The 18,349-nt window shown below is 42.5% G+C and overlaps 1 protein-coding gene across 3 annotated transcripts in view; it reads left to right on the top strand.

Moving 5' to 3' along the window:
- Positions 1-17,866, top strand: part of sp4 (sp4 transcription factor) — an 81,762-nt gene extending 63,896 nt beyond the window's left edge. For 2 of the 3 annotated variants that reach the window (XM_038797436.1, XM_038797437.1), the window contains exon 6: positions 15,335-17,866. In XM_038797436.1, the coding sequence (XP_038653364.1) occupies positions 15,335-15,585 (251 nt within the window). In that variant the 3' untranslated portion in view covers positions 15,586-17,866. Of the gene's footprint in view, positions 1-12,698; positions 12,798-15,334 lie in introns of all 3 variants that reach the window. The other variant, XR_005460687.1, reaches the window with a different exon arrangement.
- Positions 17,867-18,349: the final 483 nt, after the last annotated feature.

Raw genomic sequence — 18,349 nt, 5'->3', positions numbered from 1 at the left:
TCCACACACTCACGCTCTTTCTCTTTTTCTCTCTCTCTCTTTCTCTTCTCTTCTCTCTCTCTCTTTCTCTTCTCTCTCTCTCTTTCTCTTCTCTCTCTCTCTTTCTCTTCTCTCTTTCTCTTCTCTCTCTCTCTCTTTCTCTTCTCTCTCTCTCTCTCTTTCTCTTCTCTCTCTCTCTCTCTCTCTTTCTCTTCTCTCTCTCTCTTTCTCTTCTCTCTCTCTCTTTCTCTTCTTTCTCTTCTCTCTCTCTCTTTATTTCCCCCCCCCCCCCCCCTCCTCCCGCCAGCCCTTACACAGCTGATCCACCCACAGTGCCGTGAACCTGTCTCTGGCTGCACTTTTCAGAACTGTCACTCACAGTTTTCCAACACAGAAAAGCAGTTCTTGAGTGAGATACATCTGGGGCTTCCCTGATTACCTGCCTGCCCCCTTCTGACTGGTGGTCACTCAATCCCCTTTGGACTGAACTCCCTTAAGCTGTGGGGTGACCATATCTAAAAACATGTCCATGAATCTGTGCCTCACTGATGCACCACTATGCCTCCAGCCAATGCTCAAGCTCCAAAACCCGGCTCTCAAGCTGGTCAAACCGGTGACTTCCTGCCAATGTGATTATCCAGACTGCATGGAACAAAGCTAAAAGTAGATCTGCACTGCAGCAGCAGATATGTATCTGGTTTTGCTGTATCCAGGTTGGAAAGTTATACAGAAGGCTCTTCATTCTGACACCAATTTCACATACCTTACTGGAAGTGCGCAAGTAGGCGTTTAGTGATGAAAAGATTGGGCCAGAGCTTGTCAGATGAGGTTGATAGGACTCCCAAAACTTGAGAACAAAAATCATGGTTGGCTTTCCAGTGCAGTGCTGTGGGCAAGCTGCAATGTTGCAGGTGCTGCCTTTTGGCTGAGAGGAGGTTAAACCAAGGTCTCATCTGCCTTTTGAGGTGGATGTAAAAGATCCCATGGCGCTGCTTCGAATAAATGCAAGTACTGAATAACTCCAGTGTCCTGGCCAATATCTATCCCTCAATAGACACCACAAACAGATTATCTGGTTTATCATATTCCTGTTTGTGGGAGTTTGCAATGCAAAACTAGTGGAAAGTGCATCAAGACGAAGGGTGGTCAGGAAAAGTATGCATTTTTTTTTCCTTTCTTGGCTGTGATACCACCTTTAGTCAAATAACACTGTTGAGTCTCGTACGTGAAGAAACGGTCCCTTGGATAAGGTATCAGAGATGATTGCTGGCTGAGGAACAGTTGCTTTTCAAGAGAGGAAGGCAGAAATTTGAACGTCCTTTTTTTTGTGTTTCTTCCTTTTGGGCAAAGCATCAGGGCACAGCACAATGTAGGATATTGTGATTACAATGCAGCCTCATCCACAATTCCTATATACTGAACAATGCTTTTAATTAAAAATGCCATATTATAGGAAAATAAAAACTTCTACAATGATCACCTTTGCCTGACTTGAGACCCCACAGTAATATCCAATGGATGAGAAAGAAGTTTCTTGATTTATGATGATCTGTTACATGGATCTTTGAGGAAAGTGGCAAATAGTCTGTCTCCTTCACAAATCCAGTTTAAGCATTTGGATGATTAGCAAAGCTCTGGAGTGGTAGCATGCGCATTATTTACACACAATTTATCGCCATGCAAGAAAATGTGCACGTCTGTTTTTATTTCTTCTTTTTGTCATTCAGCCAGACGGCTAACAGCAACTGCATAACTTCTGAACCAGTCAAGGAATGTGAAATTTAACAATGCAAAGACCAAAGGAAGTATTGAATGGGCAAATTCAATGTCAGATCATGTACAAAAGTTGTGGGGTTTTTTTACATTTTATATGTAACTTGTTTAAAAATCTCCAACAATTGAAATCTTTAGGAATGAGATCCCACACTTGTAAAAGTTGATTTTTATTGCCAGCGAAGTTGATTGACAAGAATTAACAACAGGGATCATGTTTTTGAAATGGTACTTAGACTGGTCGGCACGGTAGCACAGTGGTCAGAACTGTTGCTTCACAGTGCCAGGGTCCCAGGTTCGATTCCCGGCTTGGGTCACTGTCAGTGCAGAGTCTGCGCATTCTCCCCATGTCTGCGTGGGTTTCCTCAGGGTGCTCCTCTTTCCTCCCACAAGTCCCAAAGACCTGCTGTTAGATAATTCTCCCTCCGTGTACTCAAACAGGCGACGGAATGTGGCAACTTGGGGCTTTTCACAGTAACCTCATTGCAATGTTAATGTAAGCCTACTTGTGACAATAAAGATTATTATTATTATTCACTTTCTCTGCTGTGGTTAGTGCATATGTTAGTCAGCTTCTCATATTGTACCCTTGGTCGACATGAGCTCGTCCAAGCTCCTGGCTGTATCTTAACTCTCAAAATTGCATTCATCCATCATCTCTGTGCTTGCTGATCTACTGTGGCTCCTGGTTAAACTAATGTTTCAGTTTTAAAATTCTCATTCTTGTTTTCAGGTCTCTCTCATGCAGCCTGTCCCCATCTTTGTGACCTCCTCCAGCTGTGCAACCTTCCAAGATATTTGCTTTTTCAATTCTGGTGTTTTGAGGTTCCCTATTTTAATCACTCTACCATTCGCAGCCATCCCATCAGCTACCCGGCCATGAACTCTGAGATTACCTTGCTAATTACGCTGTTCCTGTCCCTTGCTTTCCTGCTTTTACGATGCTACTTAAGACCTACCTCTTCGACCAAACTTTTGATCACTTGTCTTTATATCTCCTCTGTTCCCTGTTGCCACATTTTGTTTTTTGTTTGATAATGCATCCACGAAACGCCTTGGGATGTTTCATTACGTTGAGCGCTGCATAAGTGCAAATTCCTGTTGTTATCTACCATGCATTCACTGCAACTTTGCAGCATTTAATACATTTCTCTGATGAGTCGGACAGCAAGATACTATTTTTGAGAAACCAACAGTGGATCAGTGCAACTTTAAGATATTTGAGTTTAACCATGCATCTGGTCCTTGCCTTTTGAAGTTGTTCTATGTTTTGTAAATAAATAACAGCAATCATCATTAGGCTCACTGTTACTTCACTGGAAAATCTGGGCCAATGCACCCCAGTGCAGCTTAACAAAACTTGATCACTAAACCAGGGACAGCCTCAAGATTCATAGAATAGAATCAGAGAATCCCTGAAGCGCAGAAGGAGGCCCCTTGGCCCATCGAGCTGCACCAACCCTCTGCAAGAGCAATGCACCATGCACACTTCCCCATCCTGTCCCAATAACCCAACCTACACACATTGTTGGACACTAAGGGGCAATTTAGCATGGCCAAGCCACCTAACCTGCACATCTTTGGACTGTGGGAGGAAACCGGAGCACCCAGAGGCAACCCATGGGGAGAAAGTGCAAACTCCACACAGTCGAGTCACCCAAGGCTGGAATTGAACCCGGCTCCCTTGTGACGCATCAGTGCTAACCATTGCCACCGTGCCACCCCAATTTGATTCACTTGATGTGATATCACTAAACAGCAACGGTACTGGAGACCACAAAGACTGAGAGCTCTGGCAACATTCACGCAATAGCATTGAAGACTTGTGCTCCAGAACAATTTGCACTCTTGGCCAAGCTATTCCAGGATAGAAACAACACTATCATCTTTCCAGCAATGTGGAAAACTGGCCGAGGTCTGCCCACAAAAAAACTTTTTGTTCGAAGATTGAACATTCAGTCTGAATTGATCTACTGTTCTAATATGGACTTTATTATTAATGATCCAGGTTTAAGAGATTTATTCCTTGTTTCACTTTAGACATTTGGTTTGCGTTTTTACAATAGAGTATGAATCAGAGTGGGTCTAAGTTGCATTCTGATCTAGTTGTGCTGACAAGTTCGTAACATTTTGTTGCTGTACAGCACTGGCCTTAATTAGCCTGGTGAATGGGCCATCGTTGCCAGTGGCATTTTGCCCAGAGAGTGTGCTTTGTTGCATCTGATAGGATGAAACATGGTAAATTATTAATTTGCCTCGGGGCACTGTATTCCAAATGCAGTCATATTTTTATTGGCTGAAGCTGGCTGACAGACATGTTGGTAATGAAAATATAGCAACCAAGTTGAATGTGTCTCCAAATAGTAGTAAGGTTCAGGCCAACAGCAGCAAATAGGATTCCATTGTCATGGGATTTGGGTTCAACCTTTATATGTTTCAATTAGAATTTGTGCATGGTACCCAGTAATTAGATGTGTAAACATAAATATTAAATCAAAAGATAGATTACAATAGATGACCTGGTGAAAGATGTCATGCGCACACAGTGAAAACGATTTGCTGCAAATTGCCAGAGAACCAGAGAATTTTGTGCTGGTTTTAAGGGTAGGGCTGTAGCAATGACTTATATTTAGAATTGACTTAATTGATTGAACATCTGTATATATAACTACTTAGTAGGTAAATTATTGGAGAGAATTCTCGGACAGGATTTATACCCATTTGGAAACAAACAGACTCATAAGCGATAGACAGCATGGCGTTGTGAAGGAGTGGTCGTTCCTCACTAACTTGATCGAGTTTTTTGAGGAGATGACAAAAATGATTGATATGGGGAGGGTGGTGGATGTTGTTTACAAGGACTTCAGTAAAGCCTTTGCCAATGTGCCTCATGGCAGACTGATGCAAAAGGTGATATCACATGAGATCAGAGGTGAGGTGGTAAGATGGATACAGAACTGGCTCGGTCACAGAAGGCAAAGGGTAGCAGTAGAAGTGTGTTTTTCTGAATGGAAGGTTGTGACTAGTGTTCCACAGGGATCTGTGCTTGGGCCTCTGTTATTTGTGGTGTGCATAAACGATTTGGAAAAAATGTAGCCGGTCCGATTAGTAAATTCGGGGATGACACCAAGGTTGGTGGAGTGGCAGATAGTGTTGAGGATTGTCAGAAGATACAGCAGGACATAGATAGGTTGGAGACTTGGGCAGAGAATTGGCAAATGGAGTTTAATCCAGACAGAGGGCAGCAGAGCAGAGCTACTGATCAGCTGTTCTGGGGAAATTTGCATACGTGCACTGCGGTCAGCCTAAGTTGAAGGTGGTTTGTGGAGAGGCTGTTGGCAAGTGACAGTTAAACCCGAAACACTTCGTGAGTGTTTCCCACCCTACCTCCTCCTCTAACCAACCCCCCCCCCACCCCACGGTGGTTGGGAAGCGGGAGCAGGGGCCTGTCGTGAAGGTGAGTGAGTGCCTTTAAATTTGCTTACCTTTCAGCGGGAGCAGGGTTTGAGGTAATATCAGGTAAGCTCTTCTTTCTTTTTCTTTTTCTTGTTTTTTTTAAAATCTAGAGGTGATGTCAGGGAAGGCAGTACAATGCTCCTCCTGCAGAATGTTTGAGGTGAGGGACGCCGTCAGTGTCCCTGCTGATTTCATCTGTGGGAAGTGCACCCAACTCCAGCTCCTCAAAAACCGTGTTAGGGACCTGGAGCTTGAGCTGGATGAACTTCGGATCATTCGGGAGGCAGAGGGGGTCATAGATAGGAGCTTCAGGGAAGTAGTTACACCAAAGACTGGAGATAGATGGGTAACTGTAAGAGGGACTGGGAAGAAGCAGTCAGTGCAGGGACCCCCTGCGGTCGTTCCCCTGAGTAACAAGTATACCGTTTTGGATACTTGTGGGGGGGACGACTTACCAGGGGTAAGCCATGGGGTACGGGCCTCTGGCACGGAGTCTGTCCCTGTTGCTCAGAAGGGAAGGGGGGAAAGGAGTAGAACATTAGTAATTGGGGACTCAATAGTCAGGGGCACAGATAGGAGATTTTGTGGGAGCGAGAGAGACTCACGTTTGGTATGTTGCCTCCCAGGTGCAAGGGTAAGTGATGTCTCGGATCGTGTTTTCCGGGTCCTTAAGGGGGAGGGGGAGCAGCCCCAAGTCGTAGTCCACATTGGCACTAACGACATAGGTAGGAAAGGGGACAAGGATGTCAGGCAGGCCTTTAGGGAGCTAGGATGGAAGCTCAGAGCGAGAACAAACAGAGTTGTTATCTCTGGGTTGTTGCCCGTGCCACGTGATAGTGAGATGAGGAATAGGGAGAGAGAGCAATTAAACACGTGGCTACAGGGATGGTGCAGGCGGGAGGGATTCAGATTTCTGGATAACTGGGGCTCTTTCTGGGGAAGGTGGGACCTCTATAGACAGGATGGTCTACATCTGAACCTGAGGGGCACCAATATCCTGGGGGGGAGATTTGTTAGTGCTCTTTGGGGGGGTTTAAACTAATTCAGCAGGGGCATGGGAACCTGGATTGTAGTTTTGGGGTACGGGAGATTGAGAGTATAGAGGTCAGGAGCACAGATTTGACTTCGCAGGAGGGTGCCAGTGTTCAGGTAGGTGGTTTGAAGTGTGTCTACTTCAATGCCAGGAGTATACGAAATAAGGTTGGGGAACTGGCAGCATGGGTTGGTACCTGGGACTTCGATGTTGTGGCCATTTCAGAGACATGGATAGAGCAGGGACAGGAATGGTTGTTGCAGGTTCCGGGGTTTAGGTGTTTTAGTAAGCTCAGAGAAGGGGGCAAAAGAGGGGGAGGTGTGGCGCTGCTAGTCAAGGACAGTATTACGGTGGCGGAAAGGATGCTAGATGGGGACTCTTCTTCCGAGGTAGTATGGGCTGAGGTTAGAAACAGGAAAGGAGAGGTCACCCTGTTGGGAGTTTTCTATAGGCCACCTAATAGTTCTAGGGATGTAGAGGAAAGGATGGCGAAGATGATTCTGGAAAAGAGCGAAAGTAACAGGGTAGTTGTTATGGGAGACTTTAACTTTCCAAATATTGACTGGAAAAGATATAGTTCGAGTACATTAGATGGGTCATTCTTTGTACAATGTGTGCAGGAGGGTTTCCTGACACAATATGTTGACAGGCCAACAAGAGGCGAGGCCACATTGGATTTGGTTTTGGGTAATGAACCAGGCCAGGTGTTAGATCTGGAGGTAGGTGAGCACTTTGGAAACAGTGACCACAATTCGGTGACCTTTACGTTAGTGATGGAAAGGGATAAGTATACCCCGCAGGGCAAGAGTTATAGCTGGGGGAAGGGCAATTATGATGCCATTAGACATGACTTAGGATGTGTTGGTTGGAGAAGTAGGCTGCAAGGGTTGGGCACACTGGATATGTGGAGCTTGTTCAAGGAACAGCTATTGCATGTTCTTGATAAGTACGTACCAGTCAGGCAGGGAGGAAGGGGTCGAGCGAGGGAACCGTGGTTTACCAAAGAAGTGGAATCTCTTGTTAAGAGGAAGAAGGAGGCCTATGTGAAGATGAGGCATGAAGTTTCAGTTGGGGCGCTTGATAGTTACAAGGAAACGAGGAAGGATCTAAAGAGAGAGCTGAGACGAGCAAGGAGGGGACATGAGAAGTCTTTGGCAGGTAGGATCAAGGAAAACCCAAAAGCTTTCTATAGGTATGTCAGGAATAAAAGAATGACTAGGGTAAGAGTAGGGCCAGTCAAGGACAGTGGTGGGAAGTTGTGTGTGGAGGCTGAGGAGATAAGCGAGATACTAAATGAATACTTTTCGTCAGTATTCACTCAAGAAAAAGATAATATTGTGGAGGAGAATGCTGAGACCCAGGCTATTAGAATAGATGGCATTGAGGTGCGTAGGGAAGAAGTGTTGGCAATTCTGGACAAGGTGAAAATAGATAAGTCCCCGGGGCCGGATGGGATTTATCCTAGGATTCTCTGGGAAGCCAGGGAAGAGATTGCTGAGCCTTTGGCTTTGATTTTTAGGTCATCATTGGCTACAGGAATAGTGCCAGAGGACTGGAGGATAGCAAATGTGGTCCCTTTGTTCAAGAAGGGGAGTAGAGATAACCCCGGTAACTATAGGCCGGTGAGCCTAACGTCTGTGGTGGGTAAAGTCTTGGAGAGGATTATAAAAGATACGATTTATAATCATCTAGATAGGAATAATATGATTAGGGACAGTCAGCATGGTTTTGTGAAGGGTAGGTCATGCCTCACAAACCTTATCGAGTTCTTTGAGAAGGTGACTGAACAGGTAGACGAGGGTAGAGCAGTTGATGTGGTGTATATGGATTTCAGTAAAGCGTTTGATAAGGTTCCCCACGGTCGGCTATTGCAGAAAATACGGAGGCTGGGGATTGATGGTGATTTAGAGATGTGGATCAGAAATTGGCTAGTTGAAAGAAGACAGAGAGTGGTAGTTGATGGGAAATGTTCAGAATGGAGTTCAGTTACGAGTGGCGTACCACAAGGATCTGTTCTGGGGCCGTTGCTGTTTGTCATTTTTATAAATGACCTAGAGGAGGGCGCAGAAGGATGGGTGAGTAAATTTGCAGACGACACTAAAGTCGGTGGAGTTGTAGACAGTGCGGAAGGATGTTGCAGGTTACAGAGGGACATAGATAAGCTGCAGAGCTGGGCTGAGAGGTGGCAAATGGAGTTTAATGTGGAGAAGTGTGAGGTGATTCACTTTGGAAAGAATAACAGAAATGTGGAATATTTGGCTAATGGTAAAATTCTTGGTAGTGTGGATGAGCAGAGGGATCTCGGTGTCCATGTACATAGATCCCTGAAAGTTGCCACCCAGGTTGATAGGGTTGTGAAGAAGGCCTATGGTGTGTTGGCCTTTATTGGTAGAGGGATTGAGTTCCGGAGCCATGAGGTCATGTTGCAGTTGTACAAAACTCTAGTACGGCCGCATTTGGAGTATTGCGTACAGTTCTGGTCGCCTCATTATAGGAAGGACGTGGAAGCTTTGGAACGGGTGCAGAGAAGATTTACCAGGATGTTGCCTGGTATGGAGGGAAAATCTTATGAGGAAAGGCTGATGGACTTGAGGTTGTTTTCGTTAGAGAGAAGAAGGTTAAGAGGTGACTTAATAGAGGCATACAAAATGATCAGAGGGTTAGATAGGGTGGACAGCGAGAGCCTTCTCCCGCGGATGGAGGTGGCTAGCACGAGGGGACATAGCCTTAAATTGAGGGGTAATAGATATAGGACAGAGGTCAGAGGTGGGTTTTTTACGCAAAGAGTGGTGAGGCCGTGGAATGCCCTACCTGCAACAGTAGTGAACACGCCAACATTGAGGGCATTTAAAAATTTATTGGATAAGCATATGGATGATAAGGGCATAGTGTAGGTTAGATGGCCTTTAGATTTTTTCCATGTCGGTGCAACATCGAGGGCCGAAGGGCCTGTACTGCGCTGTATCGTTCTATGTTCTATGTTCTAAATGTGAGGTAATGCATTTTGGTAGGTCTAACTAAGAGGGGAAATATTCCGTAAATGTAAAACTCTTAGGATATTGAAAGGCAGAGAGATTTGGGCGTGCAGGTCCACAGATCTTTGAAGGTGGCAACACAAGTTGACACCAAGGTTGGTGGAGTGGCAGATAGTGTTGAGGATTGCTACATTTTCCTCCAAATCGTTTGCACAAGTGGACACGGTAGTCGAGAAAGCATACGGATTGCTTGTCTTCATTGGATGGGGCATCAAGTATAAAAACTGGCAAGTCATGCTACAGTTGTAAAGAAACTTGTATAGCCTCACTTGGAATATTGCGCACAATTCTGGTCGCCACACTACCAGAAGGATGTAGAGGGTTGGGAGAGTGTGCAGAGGAGGTTTACCAGGACGTTGCCTGGTTTGGAGGGTGTTAACTATGTGGAGAGGCTGAATAGACTCGGGACTGTTTTCATTAGAAAGACGGAGGTTGAGAGGTGACATGATAGAGGTCTACAACATTGAGGGGCATGGATAGAGTGAATGGGCAGGCACTCTTTCCCAGGGCGGAGGGGTCAGTCACTGGGGGTATAAGTTGAAGGTCCATGGGGCAAAGCTTAGAGGAGAGGTGCGAGGCAGGATTTTTATGCAGAGGGCGGTGAGTGCCTGGAACACATTGCCGAGGGAGGGTGTGGAAGCAGATACATTAACGGCATTCAAAAGGCATCTTGATAAACATCTGGACAGAAGCAGAAAGCGAAAAGCAAATTACTGCGGATGCTGGAATCTGAAACGAAAGGGAAAACGCTGGAAAATCTCAGCAAGTCTGGCAGCATCTGTAGGGAGAGAAAAGAGCTAAGGTTTCGAGTCCGATGACTCTTTGTCAAAGCTCATATGGATAGGTTGGGTATAGAGGGATTCGGCACAAGGAAGATCTGAGGGTTTTGGCAAAGGTTGGTATTTAAACCGGTACAGGCTTGGAGGGCCAAAGGGCCTGTTCCTGTTCCTGTGGTGTTTTGTTCTTTGTCCTTTGTGATTTAGTTCAGGTTTTGCTTCCCTGCAACATACTTTCCTGAAGTTTGACTGAACCCGGTCCAATATCTGTAGATTGTTATTTTTGCCATTACATATCCCAAAATGTCAGCCAGCAAATGAACAAAAGAATAGATGAACTCAGCTAAATTAAGTATGCAGTGATATTTTCCTCCAATAGGGCAGTGGGCAAATGTTAAATATGAATGAATGGCCACTTATTTTTATTGCACTAATCGATGGCACAATATTGAGTACAAATTAAGTTTGTAATCTCATTAGGTTTTTTACGGAAGGGTGATAGTAAAAGAGATTTGGTGGGTGCATCTGCACTAAGTTTAAACATTCTTTCCATATGCTGGTTGCTTTGTATCTGGGGAAAACAAATACCATTTAGTAATTTTTATTTATTTTTGGGAATGCCAGTGCGCGGAGTTGGAGTGTAAAAGTTGGATATTTGGTGAGAATGGAAATTCTCTACTAAGTATTGGGTGAACATATCTCAAACTGAAATTTCCTTTAATATCTTGAATTTAACTCAGAACTCCTGTTTATTTGGTTTCTCCTTTAATGTTTAGTTAACAGAAACTGTGTCAGTGGCAGTTAATTGTCAGTTATAGTTGTAGATGATTACCTGAACGGGTGCTAATTAACGTGGGTAGGATGCTGAGTCTTGCTTGGGACATGGCTCAAAAAGGTAAACAGTATCAAGTGAAGCGCAGCATGGTTTTGAAAGGAGTGCATTGTAAACCCAGGGTAAAAGTTAGGAATTCGGTGAGAGGGCAAATTCAGTGCTGCTTTTTCCTCTGGTGTGTAAGTGTGTAATGTGGTTTGTGTAAGCTTGCATCAGTGTGTCTTTAAGGTTCTTCTCCAGTGTTTTAATGTTTATTGCAAGTTAATGTGTAGAAAAAGAGGACGAAGAAAGACGAACTAAATAAAAAGTATGTATAAATAATCCAGACTAAGATCTATTTTGTGTCTGAACTGCAGGATGGTGACATGGCACAGTAGCACAGTGGTTAGCACTGTTGCTTCACAGCACCAGGATACCAGGTTCCATTCCCGGCTTGAGTCACTGTCTGTGCAGAGTCTGCACGTTCTCCACGTGTCTGCGTGGGTTTCCTCCCACAAGTCCCGAAAGACGTGAATTAGGTGAATTGAACATTCTGAATTCTCCCTCTGTGTACCCGAACATGCGCCGGAATGTGGCGACAAGGGGCTTTCCACAGTAAGTTTATTGCAGTGTTAATGTAAGCATACTTGTGGCAATAAAGATTATTAATTAATGGTGGGAGTTTGTGATCGTTGTGACTGTACAGAATATCTCATATCTCTCTAACTCCGTGATCGAGCAGGAGCTGGACATAGAAACAAAAAATGCTGGAAAATCCTCGTGGGTCTGACCATATCTGTGGAGAAAGAACAGAACTAATGTTTCGAGTCTGGGTGGCTCTTCATCAGAATTGGACATACTCAGCCACAAATGAGGAGGAGTAGCATCTTTTGTTCCAGTCTTGGTCACACCTCATAGTGGCACAGAGTCAAAATGGGACTGGTACAGGGCAGCACGGCAGCTCAGTGGTTAGCACTACTGTCTCATGCGCTGAGGACACGGGTTCGATCCTGGCCCTGGGTCACACACTCTGTGGAGTTTGCACATTCTCTCCGTGTCTGTGTGGGTCTCACCCCCACAACCCAAAGATATGCAGAATAGGTAGATTGGCCACGCTAAATTACCCCTTAATTGGAAAAAAGAATTGGGTACTCTAAATTTAAAATTTTAAAAAAGAATGGGACTGGTAGGCCATTAATATACAGAGTAAGGGGAATCCAAGTTAGATGGAGAATGAGGAACTACAGAAACTGATCCTATCCCAATACACATGATAAACTTACTGCTTGTGAGCGTAAGGATAAGGAATTTCGGAAGGACAGATGTGATACGGACTATTGCACCTGGAAGGCTGTAAAGTGTGTATTTGAAAGGTGAAGTGCTGTTCCTGGAGCTTGCCTTCTGTTTAATTAGAATACTGCAGGGGCATAAGATCAGAGGTCAAAGCCAGGTGTATATAGAGATGTGGACTGGATACCATTGAACGTTGGAACAGGCTTCAGGAGCCAAATGGCTATTTATGTTCCTTAAATTTTAATAGCTTATGTCGATTCTGCTTTGCTTGAGGAACCCACCAATGGTATTTTGAGGTGAACCTTAGCTCATATGTTTTCTTTACATATGGTGTGCGTTTCCTTTTTATTTGATATTTCCTGTTGCATTCACAAGTTTTTACTGCAGGGTCAGCTTTAAACTATCGAAACTCTGGGAACAAAAGTGCTAATAATAGGCATAATAAAACGTAAAAACTTCACCTATGAGAGATATCAGAAAATAACAAATATGCAACACACTGATTTATGTTTTTTTTTCTGTTGCTCCCACCCATACTGAAGGCATTGACTTTAGCTGAGGTACAGTTGCTGACATACAGTACCCCTGACCTCCGATACCCCACTGAACTGATCATTTTTGTGGAAAGCTCAATGCTGAGGGTGAGCAGGTTATTTTATAGTAAAATCCATCATAATCAAACCCAATCCTGTATACCTCCCCATCCCCCACCCCTGTGAGCAGGCTGACCGGTTGTGGGAGAGCACATTAAATTGGGTGGTGTGATAGAAGGGTTACTGTTGCCTATTTGCCGCCTCGTGTATTTTATCAGCAACAGGGTAGGTAACAAGACAGTGAAGTTGTCTGATTAATCATGGCTGCAGGCTGGGGTTCCCCTCTTGTTTGGGCTCCTATATAAAATTTAACCCTATGTTTGCACAGGCTGGGAATTGAACTTTCTGTTTGTGGCAGTAAAGATTTGGGTATGCTGTAGATACCACCTTGGTACAGTGACACCAGTCTTTAATTTTGGGGAGATAACTCCCAAAGCTGCCTTTATTAGCTTGTATAACCTGAGTCAAGGGTATAAACAAAGTGCTTCCTTTCTACCTAAGCATCTTCCATTTCTCCTGATGAGTAGGCCTGATGAGTAACTATGTTGTTTAATATTTTAGTATAGTCAACGTACAGAGTAGTTACTTTGACTAGATTTGTGTAATTCAATCTATACAAAGTTAAGAATTTGGCATGTTGGTCCACTTTAGTGGGTCATCTTATTTTTGACCTTAAATAAAATAGATTCCAAGTATCCTCCAATTCCTCTAACCTTATGGCTTTTGTGAAGGGTCTGACAATTTTGTCTTCAACAAATTAACTATATTCAGTTTTCCGGTTTAAGTAGTGCTCACACTGTGTACCCTCCCACTCTTTATAGATTTCTTGACGCTATGGGTTTGCAGTGTCTCAAGCTAACAAATGACATGTGATTTGGATTGTGCCATTTGAAATACTAACTGCTTCAGCGAGATTACTTTTTCCAAAAGAAAGCTTTTAGAATCCATTGTTCCTCAAGAAATCCATCATTGGTGGCAGCACGGTAGCATGGTGGTTAGCATAAATGCTTCACAGCTCCAGGGTCCCAGGTTCGATTGCCGGCTGGGTCACTGTCTGTGCGGAGTCTGCACGTCCTCCCCGTGTGTGCGTGGGTTTCCTCCGGGTGCTCCGGTTTCCTCCCACAGTCCAAAGATATGCGGGTTAGGTGGATTGGCCATGCTAAATTGCCCGTAGTATCCTAAAAAAAAAGTAAGCGTGGGGTGGGGGGGTTGTTGGGTTACGGGTATAGGGTGGATACGTGGGTTTGAGTAGGGTGATCATTGCTCGGCACAACATCGAGGGCCGAAGGGCCTGTTCTGTGCTGTACTGTTCTATGTTCTATGGTGCTGCCTGGTGTTTGTTACAGCAAAATGTTTCTTTAAACCTTTTTCTCTGAAAGCATGGTAAGAAAACTCCTCAAATGTGAGAATGGCTTAGCACTATGCAATGCACTTTTCTAATAAGCAATCTAGAAAGCCTGCAGAAGGATTTTAATAAACTGACTAAACAGGAAACAATGAAGAAAATTGCTCAGACCTGCAAGTGTGTACTCATTTATTTGAGTGTGTTTATATTCATTTTTAAAAATAAATTTAGAGTACCCAATTCATTTTTTTCCAATTAAGGGGCAATTTAGTGTGGCCAATCCACCTACCCTGTACATTTTTGACTTGTGGGGCGAAACCACGCTAACACGGGGAGATTGCGCAAACTCCATACAGTGACCCAGAGCTGGAAACCTGGGACGTCGGTGCCGTGAGGCAGCAATGTTAACCACTGTGCCACCATGCTGCCCTTATATTCATTTGTTGACAAGAACTTAACCATTAGCATCGGCTTCGCCTTTCCTTTCCTCGAAAAATGGTCAGCATTGTGAAATGTGTTCCCTAAAATGTTTTTAAATTTAAAACGGGAAAAAAAAGAGTTCCACTTGTTCAATCACCATAAACCAATGGAAACAATTATGGACTGATAGAATTGTTGAATGTAATCTCTAAAATTCCCGTCTTACTTGTAATAAAAACGGAATTTGACTTAGTCACTGCAAACCTGTGCCCATGCTTCTACATAATGAAACAGCTTAGACTCTGAATCAACCTGCTTGGCAAGATAGAGTTCTTCTGTATGGTGTGAAATGCAATTGATGATTGTTAACAAAACTTTCAAAGTGGAAACAAGAGCCCCAAGTGTTTTTTTTTTCTCAAGCTGACTGAACCATTAAAAAGCCTATATGGCTGAAATATGAATTGGATTGGTTTATTGTCAAGTGTCCCGAGGTACAGTGAAAAGTATTGTTCTGCGTGCAGCTCAAACAGATCATTTCATACATGCATTGAAAATACATGATGGGGCAAACATAAAATGCACAATGTAAATGCATAGCCAGCAGGTGAAGATATGTGAAGAGATCAGATCAGTCTATAAGAGGGTTGTTTAGGAGTCTGGTAACAGCGGACTCCTAAACAACCCTCTTATAGACTGACGGACTTATGGACTGATCTGATCATAAACTTGAGTATTCTCCCCTCCTACACCAAAAAGGTCTAAGTGCAGTTGTGTTTTCTCAGGTATTCACTTTTAAAAATCTCATCTCATTTGCTTTCAGGTGAAAAGAAGTTTTCCTGCCCAGAGTGCTCGAAGCGGTTTATGAGGAGTGATCATCTTTCAAAACATGTTAAAACCCACCAGAACAAGAAAGGTGCTGCTGTTGTCCAAAGTGTTGGGAGCGCCTCACCAGACATGGAGGCATCTGTGGCAGAGGTTCTTGTGTCTCCAAGAATAGTCGCCATAACCACTGCCTCCCAGGATTCCAGTCCTACAATGCCAGCTATGGCAAATAGCATAGATGAATTCTGATATCTTTAACATGCAGCAGTCCAGATTCAGCACTTATCAGCTTATTTCAAAGAAGTAGAAACAATTTTAAAAATCAACAAGAGCGTCGTGGGCGATGAGGGGGGGGGAAGAAACAACTAGATTGCAATTCGTAACCTGTTGTATAGATTTGGATCTAACATTTTAACTGAACGAAGTAGCAATATACAAAATAGCTGTTCAGCACCTGCTGTTTATAAATTTATTGAGTATTGTGGTTTAAACAATCTGACAGTTTACCACTGTTTATTAAAAATGCCATTATTAGGATAATCCCTCTTGTAAACAAAATTGCTTGTTTGGCACTATCCAAACTAAGTCCATTGTTTAGATTTTAATTGTACAATCTTAATAAACAGACTTCTATTAATTATAGAGAGCTCTAATTATAGAGAGCAGAAAACTCAATTTAAAAACAATAAAGGTCTCAGAAAGCTTGGTTTCTACCATGTTTTGGGCAGAATGTATCTAATGGTCATAGTGTAGTAACCACATTGATTATTCTAGGATTACTGATCTTTAACAGAAAATTAGTTTCTCAACTCTCCCATCTCCAGAGTGGATGACAATCGAAATTTTAAAGTAATTCTATATACTAGAACCATTTGCTTTAACAAGTAACCAAATTACAAAGAATATATCTGAAATAAGTGGATCCAGATACATTGGTAAGTAGCTGCAATAATATAGAGAGGCTTAAGGTGATCCTATTTTGATTCAACCTCCCAGAGGATGATTTTATTCCAAGTTTTATTTACATGTGGAATAGATCTCAATTTGTTGTTGACATTTAATTGTGATGACCGTTTTTGTAGAAATCTGATGTCTGCAGCTGTTTAGTTATTGGAATAGCTTACTAGGATCCTATGTTGAAGATGTCAGCGAGGGAGAAATTGTGGATACAGGGTGGCAATAGCAACTCCTCTTGATGTCAAAAAGAAAACTACTTTTTTTTTGTGTAAAATATTTGTTTCGCAAACTTTTTCAATTAAACGTGTGCATGATTTTATTTTTTACTCCTATACTTTTTTTTCTTTCTCGTCTGTCGTTGTTTAGGCAGAATTTTGTTGATTTTTCTTAATATTTTCATGGACCAGTTAACTGTTGTTAGCCCTGCGGGAGAGGGTTCATTTTGTTCAAAACCTGCGAATTGGCTTTTATATGTGCGTGTGTATGTGTCTATCTGTTTTTTTTTCTTTTGTTTCCTAGCTCCACCTTCTAGGAATCATAAATTTATATACAGTCTGCTTTTCACAAAGCTATCCTTGCTAGGACATTCTGGAGATGGGCTAGGCACTGACTTGAGCTCGTGTCTCAGTAAATCTCTTCTTGGACACTCTTTCAGTGCTCATTCCTTTTTGTACAAATATGTTTATATCACCGACCTATTCGTGTATTTTGTTGGTCTTGATCCTTGGTACAGCTATATGAAATTATGATATATGTATAGTTCTATGAATGGTCAGTGTTGCCATTAGTAATACTTGTGGTTCCTTCTCACCCTCCTCCTCCTTCTCTCTCTCCCCCCCCCCCCCCCCCCCCCCCCCCAACCCGGAGTTACTGTCTGTTGCAAGTGGACATCGCTGTAGAAAATTACAGTTCTGAAATTTGCATCTCAGTTTTATTATTTATCACAAGTATTATTTACTTATTGTGTGCAAGGCCAGGAATGAAGGAGATGTATTTGTAGGTGCAAGTAAACTTGTCCTTTTGGGAAGCAGTAAAATATAAAATTATATATAGATTTTCATCAATATAGTCATTAACTACCGTATTGTAATTATACAGTTTGTTTCTGGCCTTGCAAAAGTACTTTTGCTTTAACTTATGTCTGCTTCCATTTGTAGTTATATAATCATGCATGTAATGATTAAAAATAAATAATTGCCCATCAAACTAAATTCTAACTTACAGATGTTTAAGAGTAAGAAGTACACAATTTGTGTAAAAATATTAAGAGGGAATATTGTTGATGGTAGTGTTTAGGGAAAAAAATTTTGGTTTTGAATATCAGACTTTCTACAACAAAATTATTAACCTGAATATTTTGTTACAATAATTCACTTGTAAATCTTTTTTTAAAATGTGTTTTCCTGGCATCACAAACTTTTAATAATGGATTCTGCCAGAATGGCCTTAAAGGCACGATTTGTTCACATTTTTATAATGCAAATTTGTATAAAAGAGTGCATTTTGTGGTGAAAAGTGTTTTTCACCTGCAGCAGAAAATTGAACTTGTCCATTAAAATATCCTTTAAGTTGAGATGCTTGTGCTTGTTATTTTATTGATTGAGTATTCCTGAAGGGAAGGTTTCATAAAGCTGTTCTTATATTTTCTTAACATTTTTATTTCTCTTTTTAGTTAAACGACAAACAAAGCCATTTATTTTTGAAATGAAATAAAGCCATTTCGTAAATGGAAAAAAATCACTTCAATGCACATCAAGAGTAAAGCCTGCAGTGCAAAATAGTATGAAGGGTGACTCTGAATATTGAGATCGAATACTTAAAGAAATGTCAATGTATTATAATAGAAATAGTCTGAAACACATTCCTTATGTTGAACCTGTTGATTCATTTATAGGTTTGGAAAAAGTAATGTCATGCCCAAGTTCCTTTTTATCAATAAGACTTTTTGTAAGTTACGTTTCTGCAATGTTACCTTTTGTTCTGCAATTATTTCCACCTTTGTTTGACTGTGACCTGGCACTGCTGCAGCTATCTGCCCCCGGTTTCCCAGCATTGC

This window comes from Scyliorhinus canicula, chromosome 5 (assembly GCF_902713615.1).
Source record: "Scyliorhinus canicula chromosome 5, sScyCan1.1, whole genome shotgun sequence".
Lineage (NCBI taxonomy): Eukaryota > Metazoa > Chordata > Chondrichthyes > Carcharhiniformes > Scyliorhinidae > Scyliorhinus > Scyliorhinus canicula.
Note: the sequence above shows the minus strand (reverse complement) of the source record. Positions and strands in the feature narration are given on the sequence as shown.